This window comes from Pollachius pollachius (assembly GCF_949987615.1).
Source record: "Pollachius pollachius genome assembly, chromosome: 20".
Classification (NCBI taxonomy): domain Eukaryota; kingdom Metazoa; phylum Chordata; class Actinopteri; order Gadiformes; family Gadidae; genus Pollachius; species Pollachius pollachius.
In genome coordinates, this window is record NC_136953.1 from 12038618 (window position 1) to 12050705 (window position 12088).

The 12088-nt window shown below is 44.5% G+C and overlaps 1 protein-coding gene across 3 annotated transcripts; it reads left to right on the top strand.

Moving 5' to 3' along the window:
* Window positions 1-254: 254 nt before the first annotated feature.
* On the top strand, window positions 255-11029 carry tspan5a (tetraspanin 5a). 3 transcript variants are annotated; one of them, XM_079758136.1, is made up of 10 exons: window positions 255-623; window positions 1297-1347; window positions 1528-1674; window positions 2268-2438; window positions 3310-3435; window positions 4610-4657; window positions 5618-5734; window positions 6157-6218; window positions 8873-8913; window positions 9544-11029. In XM_079758136.1, the coding sequence occupies exons 1-9, from the start codon at window positions 543-545 to the stop codon at window positions 8883-8885; spliced, it is 816 nt and encodes a 271-aa protein (XP_079614262.1). In that variant the 5' UTR covers window positions 255-542; the 3' UTR covers window positions 8886-8913; window positions 9544-11029. The 3 variants fall into 3 exon arrangements, with proteins under 3 accessions (XP_079614262.1, XP_079614260.1, XP_079614261.1); XM_079758134.1 differs by lacking the exon at window positions 8873-8913 and having other exon boundaries at window positions 9544-11027; XM_079758135.1 differs by lacking the exons at window positions 8873-8913; window positions 9544-11029 and adding an exon at window positions 7286-8866.
* Window positions 11030-12088: the final 1059 nt, after the last annotated feature.

The following is a 12088-nucleotide window of genomic DNA, read 5'->3' on the forward strand; positions in this document are numbered from 1 at the left end:
TATCAATAAGCATACTTCTTATTAATTTAAAAAAAGCACTGAAAGGGATTAGCATCGCTATTGATGTTTAGTTATTATATAGTCATAAGCATTATTTTTATCTGCCTATTGTTATGACTGCCGCTCTGCCGCCTGGGAACAGGAAGCCCCTCGCCAACCCGGCAATCTGATTGGCCGGCGCCTGAGTCTTTCATTGTGCGTTCAAACCAATCCTGGTCAACAAACAAGGTTCCCGTTAAAACCTATGTGGGTGCGATTGCATTTGCAGCTTGCCGGGGAAAATCCAGATAATGGATCCTTTCTAGGACCGCGCCGTCGTCGTCGCTGTTACACAGGTATTGGTGGTAGTATAGGAGTATAATCGATGGATTATTAGTTTCGTTTCGTGCGTGGTCCGGCTCATTTCGACCGAAAAAAACCGGGCAATCCTGCACTGGTGGTGATGAGTCTCCGAGGCGGTGAACCTGTTCCTCGGTGCGCACAAAGCCTGTAGTCGGGCCGGATTTCTACGAGCATACCGTGTACACGAATGATGCTCAAACATGACGGGGAATCACTACAAGGGCCACGAAGTCAGCTGCTGTATCAAATATTTCATTTTTGGATTCAACATCCTGTTCTGGGTAAGTGTATTTCTAACGGAGCTGCTTCTGTGCGCGCCTCTGCAGGCCTGCAGGATGGGCACAATTACATGGGCAAAGGCGATGGGCTGGCTGTCGTGAGGCCCGTTTTAGTCTTTCACGAATGACACAATCCACTCTTCGATTTTTTATTTGTCATTAGCGAACGGTGCATTCCAACTGGTGTACGATTGGTGTATTGATTTTAGTATTTCGATTGTATTCGATCGCCATGTATAGAGGCAGCACAGTGGCCGGGTTGAGAGATAGACACCGTTGGATGTAATCGGCTTTTGTCGCAGGCTGACAGGCAGCCAAAGGATTTTGCACGCTTATAATTCCCCCTGACATATCCATTAAAGTTAGTTGTGCTAAATTACACAAATTCGGTACAGGACATGGGGTTTTGTTATGATAAATACAATGTCAGCCTATTGAAGGACCTCCGCGTCGTTTTTGTAGAAGTTCTACCGCTTGGTCGTCTTGACAATGCAGGTGAAGATATAGTCATATGTATTGTTTGAAATACCCAACACGGAATAGTAGTAGCGCTGCTAGATTAGAATAAAGTACACAAATAGCCCACGTTTATAGGCAATTACATAAACTCGGCTTATAACGGCAATGATCCAAGCCTATTCCTAATTGATTCGACATGCCCGGGTTGTTTCCACAGCTACTGGGGATGGCCTTGGTTGCAATTGGACTGTGGGCATGGAGTGAAAAGGTGAGTGTTTTAACCTTTCGTTACAGAACCACAATCACACACAATCTCACAAAGAGGCCTACCATTCTGTGCTGTGAAACACATTCAGTAATGAATGTCAGTGTTCAGTAACAGTGAAACGTCCACCACCACCTAATGGATTTGTGTTCTTTGTGCCTCCTCACCCACCCCGTGACCCAGGGGGTGCTGTCCAACATCTCGTCCATCACGGACCTGGGGGGTCTTGACCCGGTCTGGCTCTTCATGGTGGTCGGGGGCGTGATGTTTATCCTGGGTTTCGCCGGGTGCATCGGAGCACTGCGGGAAAACACCTTTCTGCTCAAGTTTGTGAGTCCTTCAGAGAGGGGCGAGCGAGAGAGAGAGAAGTGAAAGTGAACCAAGTGAAACCATGTTCGGGTGCTATGGGAGTGTTGACTAAGGTCGTCGCACCGCCACTCAAGAGTTGTGTGTATATTAACAACTTATCATTTGAGATACAACACACATTGTTTCAAGACTCCATCGTCGTGATTCACTTTATAATCATATAATAATAATTTCATGATATAGTGCGGTGGTTTCCAACTAGGGGTATGTGAGCCTGTTTTGGTTGGTTATATATACAGACAAAACAAAACCTACTATGTAAAATGTGAATATTCGTAGAATTCCGTCACCATCAGATTTTTAGTGATCAGTGAAGTTATGACCAAAAATAGAAGTGTGCCCCTTTAAACACCTAAAGGCCTAAAATAAATTTGAAGTTATTATAATAGTATAATGTTAGTAAAAAAGGAAAACATTTACGTTGTGGTATCGAAAAAAGAGAAAAGGCTAGGAAAACAAGTTAGTGTATTCTAATTATAATTTTTCTGAAAATGGCAATATAATTAAAACTAAATCGAAGACGCGCTGAACTGAACTCACCTCTCCTGCCGTAGTTCTCGGTGTTCCTGGGAATCATCTTCTTCCTGGAGCTGACTACGGGCGTGCTGGCCTTCGTGTTCAAGGACTGGATCAAGGACCAGCTCAATCTGTTCATCAACAACAACATCCGGGCGTACCGGGATGACATCGACCTGCAGAACCTCATCGACTTCACCCAGGAATACGTACGTTAGAGCAGACTCACCCAGCAATATGTTAGAGTAGACTCACCCAGGAATACATACGTTAGAGTTGACTTCACTCAGGAATACGTACGTTAAAGTAGATTCACCCAGGAATATGGGTGAGTAGATAGATATATAGAAACTTTATTAATCCCTCGGGAAGGTTCCCTCAGGAAATTGCACTTCCAGCAGCAGCAAACACCATGTTGCAAATAGAATAAGAGTAAAAACAAGTTTAAATGTGCAAAAGTACAAAATGCAAAATGCAAAAATGCGGTGGATACATAATGGGCCGTGCATCCAGAATTGTGAAGAAGAGATTCGAGACAATTCCAGGACCAAAGTTGCAGGTCAACAACATCCAATTCCTAAATGTTCCCCATCTGGGATTGATGCATTTGATCCGTATTCCTGTACGCTGATTGGTCCCTACCATGGCAACGCTGAGTGTACGGTCATTGGTTCATGTCGCCAGGAGGGAAAATAGACTCCGCCCACTTAATGAAGGTGAAGGAAAGGAAGGGAATCAATTGAGAGTGTAATTAGGTCACCTTGACAACCCTTAACATTATTAGAAGAAAATTACAGATTTCTGCTGCCCTTCACTTTAAAGGTGACATGTTACACCACCAGGTGTGAGTGTGATTAGCCGTTACAAGCCATTTTGAAAATCTGCCTCTTCTGACATCACAAGTGGGCGTGTCCACCTAGATCTCTCTCACCCCTGGTGGTATAATGTGTCCTCTTTAAGTTGAACTCCTATCTCTTATCCTGCATCTCTAGAGATGGAGCCGTTGTGTGCTTCGTTTTGTGGTTCTGTTGGTTGGCCCTCTAACCGTCTAACTGGGTCCCCCCCGTCCCCCCACCACAGTGGGACTGCTGCGGGGCCTTTGGTCCGGACGACTGGAACCTCAACATCTACTTCAACTGCACCGACGCCAACCCCAGCCGCGAGAAGTGCGGCGTTCCCTTCTCCTGCTGCACTAAAGACCCAGCGGTACGCACGCACGCACACACACACACACACACAGGTCTGCGAGCACCGATCTAAACAAATGAAGGGGTTCTGGACAATCTGAATTCTTTGATGGTAGTATAAATATCTTGAACCTCAGCAATTATGACATTGTTTTTTTTGTACGGGGCTGATGCAATGTCATTGCCTGACCTCACCAGACCGCAGCGCAAATGCATATTATTCTGAAACCCCTCAGTTAATTGTCGTTTTCCAAGGGATGTTATTACTGGTACCGGCCAAAAAAATTACGCAATTGGATAGACCTTCGGCCAAGCGAGAAAATGAAATGCTTTTGAGCCATCTCGGTCATGTATAAAAATGCCTTAACGGCCCTCCCATAGGGCACTCCCATAGAGTCATCATATCATCATATCATGTTAGATAAACTGTTGCCATGGTAACCCTTTATAATGTGTTCAGTCAGTCAAGTCCTTTGAAAACCTTTAGTTAGGGATTAACTCATCGATAAAACGTTCATTTGTAGATGATTTGTAAGTGCTACGTCAAAGGCCCCATATCATACAACCGGGTGGGATGAAGTAGATTAGCCGTTACACGCCATGTCAAAATTGACCCTCTGGTGACATCACAAACGGGAGAATCCACCTAGATGTATAACGGACAGGTCAGCCTGCCAGTTGGTACAGTCCGCTGGAGCAGGTAGGCTGATCCATCCTTGAATTTATTTATATCCATGTTTTTTTAATGATCGGGTCATCATTAACTCAAAGCTTATAAATGACTTATGATTGAACCTTGTTTGAAAAGGTTACCGTGGTGATTGGCCGGACCAATGCCAGCTCTGAACGGGGGGGGAGCAGAGCCATATGCCGGGGCAAATTAATCATGAGCTCGCAGATTTCTCTGGTTCCCTGGCCAGCAATATCCTATCCATTAAGTTAAACTCACGACGCAATATCTGGCAATTATCATGGCAGACACCATTTATTGTTATACAATCTATGAATTTACTTTGTTTTTACCATTACATAACATCACTGCGGTTGACACAATGTAATTGCTAATGATATACCACTGGGACGAACGCACGCATGTGAGAACTAACACGTCGTGGTGATGGTAATGTATTCTAAATGGACGCGTCGCTCTCACTTGGTTGAGTAAATGCTGTTTTTCCTCTTCCCATCTCTAGGAGGATGTGATAAATACACAGTGTGGTTATGACATACGAGCCAAACCGGTAAGTGTTCCCTCTCTCTCTCTCATGGACTCATGCGTCGTTATGCATCATTTACAGACGAGCGCACACAACATTTTAAACATCTGGTACCCACTGTTGTGGAAAACGGTTAGACTCGACCAGGAAATGTTTCCCCACACACACACACACACACATGGGCCCTTTCTTCTTATATGAAGAAATAGTGCAAAAAGCAAGGATTGAGTTCAAGCAATATTGTAAAGCCGACACATAACTCTTAGGTTTAAAGTAGGGCTCTAGTTTAAAGTAGGCCATTGGTTACGTGTTACAATGGGAGTCCTATATCCTTGTGTGCAGAAAACAGAACAGGTCATTGTAGATCAAAACATGGGCGGGGGCCACACTTGACATCGCTAAGGAGGAGGGCATTGGCGTTCTTGCATTCCACTGCCTTCAAGTGAGGAAGGGGAAATTAATCAGCGATGGGTAAACACCGGCCCTTCCTCTCGTCCCAGATTTTTCTCTGGTTCATCATAACAGCCTCCTCCGCACAGGAAACCTTCACGCGTAGCCCTCTGAATTCCCCTACGCGGCCACTCTGCACACTAGGCAATGCCGTGTGTGTAAATGCTTTAAGAGGTGTGCCTGTTTTTGAATTTGTTTGTGCCTTAGTTTGTACATCGCACCTTTGTGTGTGTGTGTGTGTGTGTGTGTGTGTGTGTGTGTGTGTGTGTGTGTGTGTGTGTGTGTGTGTGTGTGTGTGTGTGTGTGTGTGTGTGTGTGTGTGTGTGTAGTTTTGCATTTGTATTCCTATTAGTATTCGTGTATTCTCGTACGCTTTGCAAAGTCCTTCCTTTGCTGCGGCTGACACCGGGATTTCCCGTCAGCTGTTGCTATTTGAAGTGTTGTTGTTTCTCTTATCTCACTGCGATATGGGGGGGGGGGGAGGGGGGGAGCAGTGGCGGATGACGATGAGGATGATCATCTTTTTGCCTGCAGGACGCCGAGCAGAAGGACTACATCAACGTGAAGGGCTGCGTGCCGCAGTTTGAGAAGTGGCTGCAGGATAACCTCACCCTGGTGGCGGGCATCTTCATCGGCGTGGCCCTGCTACAGGTGTGCGCAGCACCAGAGGGATTAGTCGTTAGGATACCTGGGTCGTGTCCTAGAGTTGATCTGTTGTTTGTCTTTTGTGCGTTTGTCGACAATGCCTGAAATGGAAAATACACGCAACTCACGGCTGAGTTACTTTTACCCGGCGACGATCGCTCATGAGGAATCAACGCAAAATGCGGCCTGTAGTATTATTTATATTTAGGACTTAGGAGACGGATCAACGTTTTTTTTTTTGTTTTTGTTTTTTTCTTCTAAATGTTTTACTTATCTCTGCAGTTTTTTGGGGGGCTTTGGTTTCATTTTGAGTGAACATGGACCGGGTTAAAATGTGTTGCCCGTGTGAAAGCATGAATCTCCATTTTGAATAAACAGCACATGGTGGAGGCCGGCCAACTCACCTCTTTTCTCTCGCCATTCCACAGATTTTTGGCATTTGTTTGGCACAGAACCTAGTGAGTGACATTGAAGCTGTGCGGGCCAGTTGGTGAGTACAAAATAACAATACAAATATGTCATAATAGTTTTAAGATACAGTACATTTCCCCCACAACACCCCATTCACAGCAATCCAGCCTGGTGGCTCACACACACGTCGTTTGTCGACGTAAAGTTCCCCGTATCATTAAGTGTCCATTTCACAATTGAATCGTGGAGGCTGCAATTGAGTTGAGGCTTGGCCATACTATGAGTGTACGCAGAAAGCCGCAGATGTGTACTAGTCGCGCCAAAGCCGCGCGGCTCTGTTCATACTGCCCTTGAGGCTCTGCTACAGTCTGGCGTCCGCCCCCCCCTCCCCTTATGAGTGTTTGGCGATCCTAACTCCATTGCAGTTGGTTGCGGTTATGCACATACATTGTTGGCCAAACGGCATAAAGAAATCAAGAAGAAGAAGGGGCGTGTTAGGGGAGAAAATGACCATTTTCAAGTTGAGGTTGTAGTTTGTGGGATTCCTCACCAGGACCTCCGACGCCATTTGGATGTTTTTTGTGTTGTTTCATGGCTGAATAAAATGAACGGAGGTCAAGGCGGAACTCCTCACTCAAGAGTCTCGCTATAAAAAAGAGGAATCTCAAACAGGTGCGGGTCTAACAGCCCTATCAAGGTGCAGGAGGGCTGTGGAAAACGCTAGGAGTTTAGACTCTATAGTAGCGACCACGGCGCTAAACAACAACACACTGTAGTTAACCAGCCGCAGCTAGCTTTTATTCCCCCTTTTTATAAGATGTAATGAGACAATGTTGATCTGTAAACATAAGTGAGACAAGGACATTGATAAGTTATTCATTGTTAAAAGGGGAGAAAAGTTACATACAGGCAGAAATACTTGTGTTTCTACTTCTGAGTGTCGCATTTCAAATTCAACAACGTTTCTCAGTATCACAGCAAAAACGCAACACGTAAAAAGCGTCAAAGCAAGTCGTCTGCCGATATCTCCCCATAAAAACATCCTAATACATCCTAAGCGCTAATGCCAGAAGCATCTCCCATCGCCATTGTCATTTTCACCTCAATGTGCCTCATGGTCGTCCTCCTCCACCCATTCTCTCTCAGGGTGCCCCCCCATCCCATCATCACATGCCGGCCCCCACCCCATGCGGGCAAGAGCGCGAAGGCTTACTACCACGCATGAGCGAGGGGGACACACACACACACACACACACACGCGCGGGCATGTGTGTTTTGTGGCCGGTGGGTGAAAAAAAGGAAAAAAAATAACATGATTATGCGTTTCCTGGTAGATTACTTTGTGTGTGTTTGGTGTTGTGTCGTGGTGACCTAGCGTTGTGTCGTGCCGTGGTTTAGGCGTCAGGTGTGTGTGGGTGTGCGTAGGCAGCACCTAGCCATAGCGTTAGCGGCGGTCATTCAGATATGAAAAGAAGGAAGGAAAAAAAGGTCTATAGATGTAATCTGCACGCACTGAGGCTTCCTCCGCTTCCTCCTTCCTGGACACAGCAATATTCGTTGACGTTGTCTTATATATATACACCGGGAAGTGCACTACATTTAATTGTGTATTGGATTTGGCTCCAATGAATAATCAGCGGCCAGGGAAATGTGTTTCATGAAAGTGCCCATCACACCACATAGACGATTACCGTAATGTCTTCAGACAACTTGCACCTTTAAAAGGGTGCATTCTCGGACTATTACTTAGCAGTCACGTTTCTTCTTGCATATTTAATATTTGTAGTAGTGCCTATAGCCTGGGAACCAGACTTCTGCCAACTCCTTTTTTATCTGATGTGGGAGTCCTGTTCAGGCAGATTTCCTGCAATCACAACCCTTTATCTCAAATGGGCTGGGTTTGATACGAGGAGTGCCCCCTGAGGCAATTTTGTAAACAGCAAAGATGGCTGACACAGATGTGGTGCGGTCTGTTGAATCCGCTATCGCGACAGTATTAAATGAGCTGGATGGTATTTTTGATTGTTAAAGAAGGCCAAAGCGCTGTGCCTGAAGCATAAGTTAAAAAGAAAGATGTGTTTGCTGTACTTTCGACAGGATTTGGCAAAAGTTTAATTCGCCAACCGTCACACATCGCACACAGTTTTTTTTTCATGCACTTTCAAAATGGTCGGGCAATGTCAGGTTTCCGCAACAATGGCCTGCTTTCTGGAGCAATTGTTTTTCCATGTTGATGAACCATCGTTCTGATTGGCTGTTGTATTGTAGGGTGGGGAAAAGACAGAAATAAGCAATCAGGGGGGATGCTGTCAACATAGGAGGAGGCATCCGTGACGATTAGAAAACAACCAATCGATTAGAAAACAACCAATGAACTGATCATAAATACCTGATCTGACCCGACAGAAAACCTTTTACAACACTTTCCCTTCCAGCTTCTAGTTTGGGCAGTTTTTCCCACAATGAGAATGTCCCTTCTCGCTTTCCTTTCTCATTTATACTTTTTAATTAGACAACTGTGGTTTCCTGGTTCACCGTTACCCAATTTCTCTCACTTTCTCTTTAACTCTCTCTGTGTGTGGTAGTAAATATACATGTTTGCATTTGTTCTAATGATTAACCCTACCCTGGTGTTAGTTCCTTCTAGCTCTATAGAGTGTTAGCTATATGTGTTAACTGCTTTTCTCTTCATCAATAAACCCGGTGGTTTCCTCCTCTTTCTCTCCTCCGCAGCTTTTTTACCTAACACTGACGCCGTTCTTACAGTCCTACAGGTACCTTCTAAATCTAATCCATTTAATTATCCTTTTAAATAGCATTTTAAAAAAATATTAAAGTGGCAGTGTGTACGATTTAGTGGCACCTAGTGGTGTGGTTGCAGATTGCCGCCTCACCGTGGAAAAGGACCCGATCCCTATGTAAGATATAAAAGGGATCCTTCTAAAGTAACAAACGCAAGATTTAAGGAATTACGAATCAAAACAAACTCGTGAATATTATATCCCATTTCAGCCGAGTCCGTTCTACTGGATGCCACAAAATGTTACACATCTCACCTTAACATAGTATGGTTTCACTAAACATTTTAAACACACTCCTGAGCTGGGGGAGTCATTCGAAATGGGCGATTGATTTCTGATTGATCGATGTCTGATCAGCTCCCTTCGTTGAAGAGACTTCTACTATGCCTACTTATGCCCAAACGCGGGGAAAAGTTGTGTTTTCACAAGTTGTATATCAACATTTGGTATTCGATCTCTACTGTGAGGATGATCACCAATAACATGATTCAAGCTGGTATTGATCGATCTGATTTCCGATATCTTTATTGGAAGCCATGCGTCAATAAAGCCAGCCGTACTTTGATATGCACTTATGTCTTCTTTTTTTCCCCCTATCTTTAGGACGTTGCAGCTTGCATCTCTGAACATGGCGAGGAATCGAAGGCTTGACTATTTGGAAAGGAGTATTTACCAATCACCTTCACCATTTGTTCTCTAAGAAACCAGCACCTTTAGTAACGCACTCGAAATACTGAACAATAGGTTATGTTGGGAGTTGAAGAGAATGGCTTTAGATGCACTTAACGTTCATTATGTCATCCTAGCTCCAATTCTCGATTACCAGTGTTGAAGTTTTGATACATTTTTGAAAAACAATAGCATTGTATTTTTTAAAAACCTGTGGTAACGAAAACTACCGAACGTCGTGAACGTCATCCGTCTAGATCCGACGCTCGAGCGAAAAACGTAGAATATTTTTCTTTTTTTTGTCTTAGCCGAGAAAAAAGCAAACGGACGAAGGACGTAGCTTTGCTCCACATTCAGTGCTTGCCTCACCGTCCATTCCACTATTAGTCTTTGACTGTTGCACTAGCCGACGGAGTTCGGAAAAAAAGAGGGACCTTCTTTGCGTCATTTTGTTCGCCAGTCATTTTGTTTGCAAAAAAAAAAAACAATTTCAAAAGAGGAGATTTTTGAGTTATGGTTTTAATTTATTCTTCACTGTAAAAAAAAAAGACGAAAAAAAACCCCTCAACAGTCAACATGTTTTGTATAAATCCGGGGGGTGAAAGACCAAACAACCGCTACACGTAATATTTAGGTCAAGGACCAGTGATTTCACATGCCGTGTTGTAAAGAGAAGACGGTCGCCCCACACATCACCTAGAACACTTTTGAACATTTCCGAAACCGTTTTAAGACACGGAAGAAGAGCCGGTGAGGGCATCGGTTTGAACAAGCGTGACGCTTTGTGCGTGTGTTTTTTTTGTTTTCTTCGTGGGGGATTCGGTCTTGACTGTGGTGAAAACTTTTTCGTTTTTTTGTCGGTGATTTTCTTCAGCCCGTTTCTTTTGTTCATTTTCATTGTTCCCGCTTTATATTTGAACATACAATGTGATGGTGCATAGCCCGCGTGAGATTTTATTTGACATTTTAAAGTTTAATTTGATGTTTTTATAACTGTGTGGTGGTGCACAATGAGAGAGAAAGAGATTGAGCGAGAGAGAGAGAAGGGAGAGAGAAAGCCGCCCAGATTGTGTCCAGCCGTGAAGTCATGGCTGGTTGGGTTGGTGACTGCTACAGAACGTATATTGATGTCTATTAATGGACCCCAGTGCAGTTCCGGATCGTTTAGACCCCCTATATTGTCGTCTTGGTAACACGTGAATACTTCTGAATGATCTCACTTGTGTTTCGTAGCCCCCCCCCCCCCACTGACCACGTTGAATTTACATTACTAAAGGACCCACACACGCAAACACACACAGAGACCCACACACAACAGACAGACATACACACACACACTCACTCACTCACAGCGTTTTAATACAACTACCTCCTCTCCATCACATGATCATTTCTTGTAAAAAAAAATAAAAAAGTTAACTGGATGAACTTTGAATAGTTAATATTCATTAATAAAGGTGACAACAAAATGTTTGCTTTTTCCCCCTTTCTTGAGTTATTCTTACGTGGAGCCTCAAATATATAGTTTACGAAACGGTAAAATGTCAAAAAGATTCAAATGTTTAATGAATGACATATCTATATAGATATAGATCTATATAGATACATAGATATGAATACATAGCAGGTTCCAAGTCATAATAATCTAAATCAAACAAAGACACTAATCAAATACACCATGATCACCAGCAATCATCTTTTAATTATCTATGCTTAGTTTACAGTCCTCCAAATGTACATCTCGTGACATTTACAACAAACACTTACGTCTACACAACTCAACGCGTTTTACTGTGGAGACCCCTCCTTCGTCGGTACGTGTATTCAGAAGGGTACAAATGGGATCGTTTAACCGTTGGTTCGGACAAAAAGAAGGATTTCAAGAAACAAAAAGACACCCAGCCTGTTCAGTAGAGCGTCCCTTGGGGGGTGGGGTCCCCCATAAGGGCCGGCCTACGCTGCTGTAAACATCCCAACGTCGCCAGAGACGCCCCCCCCCCCCCATGCGCCTCTCCGCAATGGAACGAACCATTCGTTGCGCACGAACGATAGAGACCGACGTGCTGTGGGGGCCCCTGAGAACTGAGGACCCGGACACCGAATGTGTTCCCTCCGCGACGCTACGTCCAGGCGCAGTCGTCTGTATAGCGGTTAACGGTTTCCGATCGTTTTTTCCGAAATCAGCCGCCCCCATTTTTGAACCAATGAGGGGCAGCGATGCTGTAACGTGGAAAAAATGACGAGGACCTATGATTCAGCCTGTGTTTGGTTATCGTGTGTCTGGTTATTCTTCATGATCCCCTGGGTTCCCCTGACGTCGCCGGCTCTTCACCGCCCACCCCGAGTAGTAAACAACATGCACACAAACCATGCACACGCACAGAGGACTGGGAGTGTTGGCTGCTGCGGCCGCACGCGCTTTTTCGGGAAACGCATTCGAACGTTACATGGTTGGCTTTCTGAGCCAGAGGGCCGGAAT